The 6,211-nt window shown below is 43.2% G+C and overlaps 1 protein-coding gene across 1 annotated transcript; it reads right to left on the reverse strand.

Annotated features, from left to right (window-relative positions):
- Positions 1-2,344: 2,344 nt before the first annotated feature.
- lrrn1 (leucine rich repeat neuronal 1) lies at positions 2,345-4,501 on the reverse strand (the record flags this gene model as incomplete). The annotated part of the gene is made up of 1 exon (XM_083660783.1): positions 2,345-4,501. The coding sequence occupies one exon, from the start codon at positions 4,499-4,501 to the stop codon at positions 2,345-2,347; it is 2,157 nt and encodes a 718-aa protein (XP_083516909.1).
- Between the last annotated feature and the right edge of the window lie 1,710 nt (positions 4,502-6,211).

Consider the following 6,211-nt stretch of genomic DNA (forward strand, 5'->3'; position numbering starts at 1 on the left):
AGGGTCCAATTTACAACATTAGTTCTTTGAGAGTCTCTTTCATATACAAGCAAATTTGGTATTGTAACTGAAATATCGATATCGAATCGGAAATCAAATCGAATCGGGATCTTGTGTATCAGAATCGTATCGAATCAGGAAATCAGCGGCGATACCCAGCCCTAATGATCCATTTCATTTCATTTATTTATTTGTGTAGGGACAGATACACGTACATATAATGTTTATAACATAATGTTTTAAAACATCTGATGTCTTGTACCACAGCATTTATAGCCCAGGGCTAATTTGCAATGCCCGTCCCTAGATGTAAAAGTACCTATAAAAAGCAAAATACTGCCCTCCATCCAATAATGATGATGATAGAACAATCGCTATCTTCAAAGGCAAAGCTAAGAATGCTTGATGATTCGCACATTGTTTTCTCCACACAGAAGAATATTTGTTTCAATTCCAGAGATAATCAAGGAGAGGAGTGACGGAGCGAGCGTGCAAGAGAATGAGCATGTTGTCAGGGGAAACTACATGGATCGTTTGATTGCACCACAAAGCCCAGAGCTGTCAGTCAACATCAGAGACAAACAGAGCTCCTGCCTCCCGATGGATCCACTCTTCTAGACAGTTGAGGTGCAGTTATGGGCCTCACAGAGAGACATTGATGGGTGGAAGGCAATGCGACATCAGAATCCAGCAGCAGTCTTCATAGTACTGCGTCTTTGGATTTTGCAGAGAAAGCAGATACAAAATGGTTGTTTCCTCCCATCTTTCGCACAAAGATGAAGAAAAACAATATAACATCAATAAAGAAATCCAGCATGGCACACTTATGTGTAATCTACCATCTCAGACCAGCACTGTTGATTCCATGCTATTATAAATGGTGTTGACAATATGAAGCGGCTAGCATCAGGATTGCTTAGTGTCAAATAATGCTGCAGTCTCTGCTTGTTACATTGTATGAGCGTACATTATCCATACTCATCATCTTCTTTGATCTTGTCCCAGTCACATTTTGTATCCTTCAAGCATACTCCCTACTCTCCTCCTTCCTAATGCTTTGCGCTGCGTTAAGGTTGGTATCATAAGAATGACAGTGGGCAGGATGTGAACACAAGATACACAAGAAGTGTTTTTGCCGAGTTATGTACTCGGAGGCGTTTGGTGCCATAATTGAAGTCTAAAGGGGCTGGATTTTTAATTATTCTTTGCTAATTGCTTCTGCAGAGCTACATAAGTGGTTTCCATCTTCCTTTCTCTGTTTATCAAAATGTACATTGTAGCCTTAGCCTACCTCGAAACCTACGGCTATGCACCATCACACTGTTATAATATCCTAATATAAGACATTATTGTAAGACACTCATTTTCCTTGCATATACATCTGTATAATACCTATGCAGAAGAGTAGCCTGGTTTAAGGGTGTAAACCTTTATTTTTAACCTGTGAATGTTTAACGTTTCTCCAAAGCATATTTATTAAATGTATGTAAACAATGTAAAAATGACACTTGATGTTGAAATCATGGTATAAAAAATACGAGGAAAGAGGATTTTATTTGACTTGTTCCTTAATAAACAACATGTTTGTGTGTGTAAACCACAACAAAACCAGTGATTGTAGACATATTCTAGCAGAATAAAAAAGGAAATATTTGAGAAATTTAAAAAGCCTTACATCTACTTACCTAGTTTATAACATTCATATTTCTATTGCTGGTTTACAGTAAGTTGCTCTGCAAACTAAAATTCTAAATCAAACTCAGTGTTTGTTAATGTCCAAAAAAGTAAATCATAGCAACATTACAGAAGAATCGCTAACATTATTCAATAGACGGCATATCAAGTCTAAATGTACTTTGTCAGCTTATATTGGAGTTGATAGACAAAATTGTGTATATATATTTCAGTGCACAACAGTCAACAGTTAAACTGTCTTTATGGGAGAAAGAAACATTGCAGACTCCAACAATTCTGCCAGAGACACATGTCAAAATGGATCCGGGTTCAGCTTCTCTGCTCACTCTGAATCCATGACAATACTCATGCTGTGCTAATCAAAACAAGTACTAAAAATAAAGCACAGTGACTACCAAGTTCAGGAAGCTAAACAAAGCTGCCATATTGAGTGTCAATAAGGGGCAAGAGGGAACAAAGGCAATATGCTAAACTAAAAGTCTGAAATATCAGTTTGTCCTTTGCCTCAGTGAGCAAAGCTGAAGGAACTGAAGAAAACAAACAAACCGAAACAAAGCAACTTGATTTCACGTTTACACAAAGAAGCAAATCTGTATATTTGTGCTCCTGAAAGAACTGTGTCTCTGGATTTTTCCTCGGGTGGAAGCTCTCACCACATGTAATAGCTGCGTGTGGTGTCCACCTGGCTAGGTTTGGTCTCTGAGGAGCCCGCCTCTTTGTCCTTCTCACTGTCTGCCTCCCACAGGTTGATGAGAGGAGGGTACAGCTCATTTAGTGGGATGGACGAGGTTTTCTGCATGTACTTTTTCAGGGAATGATGATAGTTTTTCCTCTTCCACCTCTTGGCGATGCACACGCCCAAGGAGGCCAGGCTGATGAATGCAAACATCGTTCCCATGACTGCTGCAAGAGCAGTGTTAGTGCCTTGGTCGGATATCTCCACAGCAAAGGTTGCTTGCTTTGTCGTGACGTTCACACAGGACTTCTGTGTCAGTTGGTGGATGTTGGCGACCGTGAGGCAGACTTCGTACTCGGTCGCTGGTTGTAAATGTGTGAGGTTGTACTCATGGACATCCACAGGTACCCTGGCAGTGTACGTGATATGCGGGTTGTCTATTTTCATGGTGGCAGACGACCACTTGAGGTTGGAGGTCATTACATTTGAGTTGATTTTCCAGGAGACCAGGATTGAGTGGGACTCTGTCTGTTTGACACAGATCTTCATGAGCTGAGTAGTGTCTAGGAGAGTACCGTTCACCCGGATGGCCGTCACTCTTGTGTCCGCTCCCTCTGAATTCTGAGCCACACAGGTGTATCTGCCAGAGTCCTCTACCTGGATATGAGAAATTCTCAATGTTCCTTCATTGCTGAGGCTGTACTTGTCAGATATAGTGTCCATCATTACCTTGTTTCCCATAGGTGTAACCCAGTAGATTTCAGGCTCAGGCTGGGACATGGCTCTGCAGTCCAGGTCCACAGTCATGCCGATGTCCAGGTTGAGGTGGTTGGGGAAGGTGTCATGTGAGATCATGGGCAGACATTGGTCCAGTGGGTCCTTCTGCAGCACCTCCCTCACATGCTGACCCCTGACCTCTGCTGGCATGGCACAGAACATGGACAGCGGTTCCATAAAGCGGATGCTGGTTTTGTTGGAGCTCATCCACTGGACAACGCAGTCACAGCGGAGAGGATTGCTGTGGATGCTGATTTCACGCAGGTTGGGCAGAGTTTCCACTGTGGACTGGTAGAGGGAGTTCAGGGCATTGTTGTTCAACATAAGGCTCTCCAGGGCTGGGTCGTCACGAAAGGCCTGGCGGTTGATGTAGGAGAACTTGGGGTTGTTTGTAGCCTCCAGCTTGGTGAGCTCAGGGAGGTTGTCGAGAGCGTAACGGTCAATAGAGACCAATTCTCCCATGTTGTTTATGCCCAACTCTTTCAGTCTCAGCATGTTCTTGAAATCTCCCTCCTGAATCTTGTGCACGGGGTTTTTGTTCAAATCCAAGAATTTGAGATTAGGTAGTTTCTGCAAGGCTCTCTGAGGAACTCTGACCAGCTTATTGTCATAGAAAGAGAGGCTCTCAAGATTGTCAAGTCCCACAAACGCATTTCCAGGGACGTCTGTTAAATCCATTCCAGCCAAAACCAAGCTTCTCAGGTTACCCAGTGGCTTGAAGTTAAAGTCCAGTATTCCAACAACTGGGTTCTCCCCAATCATAAGGATCTCTAGACTGGGTGTATAGTCAAACCAGCGGCTATCAATGGCCTTGAGCTTGTTGGAGTTAAGATGAAGCCTGAGCAGGTTGTGGAGCCCAGTGAAGGCGTTGGCTGAGATCAAATTGATCTGATTGTGGTTGATGTAGAGCTCCTGCAAGTTGCTAAGGTCCTGTAGGCAGTAATCGGGCATTTCTGTGATCTGGTTTTCCTCCAGGTGAAGGGTGGTGAGCTGGGACATGTTGGTAAGGCCCACATCCCGAATGTTGCTGAAGTTGTTTTGGGACAAGTCCAGCTCAGTCAGGTTGAAGAGTTGCTCCAACTCTTCACTGGTCCTGGCAATGTAGTTACTCTGCAGGAGGAGGACCTGGGTGTCACTGGAGAGGTTGCCTGGGATGCGTGTCAGGCGCAGGTCATTGCAGTCCACAGTGATAGCTTCTCTGTAGGTGGACTGGGGTGTGAACCAGGGTCGGATCTCACACACACACAGCTGGGGACACTCATTGCTCTGGACAAAGGATAGTCCAATAGATGCCAGGGTCAAGCCAGTGAACAACTGGCCCAGAAGACAGTAGTGTAACCTCTGTCTAGCCATGCTGGGGAGGAACAGGAGGAGGGGCAGATGACCTTGGGAGATGTTGTGTTACAGTCATCAACCACTGAAATGGACGGGTTGTGTCCCAGTGTTTAGTTTTTCCAACAGCACGATCTTGGAGCAGCAGGCTCAATCTAGAAGGAAACACACACACAAATACAGTATGTCATTAAAAGGACACAAACAATCTCTGCCCCACTTTTAGAATCACAAGGGTAGAACTATTGTGTTCTAGTATGTAACAATTATGAAATCATTATGTATTATTATATTATGTTCCTTGTAATTGTAGTAATTACTATGGCAAAAGAGTGGCTTATAAGAACTGAATTGTTTCTCACAATATTCCTGTGAGATTGTGAGTTATGCGCTATCATCAGTTTTGAGAAAACGCCAGATCAGCTCATTACAATGCATGAGCACAATGGAGGACAACACTGCTGTGAGCTACTTGGAAAAACATCCAATTCCATTGAGGGCTTTCATCTATCCAACCAACAGGCCCATGAGGGCTCCATCATTAGCTTCTTTACCATCATTAAATGCTATGAGAATATATTAGTATGTGCCATGCCTCAACGAAAGGAAAAACAAGCAAACAAACAACAACAAAAACATGCATATTCATTTTTAATTAAGCGTCCTCAGGATTCTGAATTTGGGGCAAACATGAAAAAATAAAAAAACAAATCAATCAATCAATAAATCAATCAATCAATCAATCAATCAATCAATCTGTGGTTTTAGGATTTTTTCCAAAATGATTTGGTGGAGAAAGAAGGAATTTCAAGACTTTAAGCAGTTTCTATACCTCTAAAAAAAGATTTTTTGTTGTGAGAGGACTAGAGACCCTTATCCAGCCCAATGGCTCAGCTCAGTGAAGGGGAGCTCCTGAGAGGTGCAGTGGGCATCTGCTAGCCCATATGGCACGGACACTAACTCCAATGACTTGGAAGGTAAAGCATTAGCTCTGGCTAACAATATGAAGCTTTTCATTGCCACCAATGCCACATTTGCTAGAGCATATTTATGATACCGTATGGAACAGGATAATCATTTCAAATTATTATCTTAATGATGATTATCGATGGTGATTATTTGGTGTGCAGTGCACCCACCCTGCCTTTGCTGGACACGTTTCAACTTTCTTCTGTCTCTTTTATATCAGATATGTGTATACTAATTCTGCTCACATCCTAATACAGTATATCCACGTACAACAGTCTTATCCCTTATCATTGCTGCAGATGAGCTGTATTAACAGGATTAGTTTGCAAGCGTTTCTTTAACCAGCCTGTGCACTGGCAGTCTCCAGCATGGCACATTGGAGCGACACTTAAGAGATCCTATTACTCAATTAGATCTATTTACTTAAGGAGGTAGACCACCCAGTGCAAAGCCATACGGCAGTGCCACCACAGTGCTGTGGCCTTCTCAACCACACAGCGACAGTCAAACGCTTAAGAGGCTTTCAATCAAGAGAGCTGACTAATTCATCTGGATGCAAACTGCCTGGCAACAGGGACCAGGGAGACTCCAATCCTCCTGTGCCGGGGATTTCCTATGGGAGAGGGCGGGGCATGGCCGAAACAAGGGTTATGCATACACACACAGTACAGTATTATGTGCTCTTTAAGCTAAAGCAGTGTATATGGTCAAGTTGGGACTCTGCCAATCAGGATTAGCAGATGGAGATGCTGAGGTGGAGAT

This window comes from Poromitra crassiceps (genome assembly GCF_964638095.1).
Source record: "Poromitra crassiceps genome assembly, chromosome: 25".
NCBI lineage: Eukaryota > Metazoa > Chordata > Actinopteri > Beryciformes > Melamphaidae > Poromitra > Poromitra crassiceps.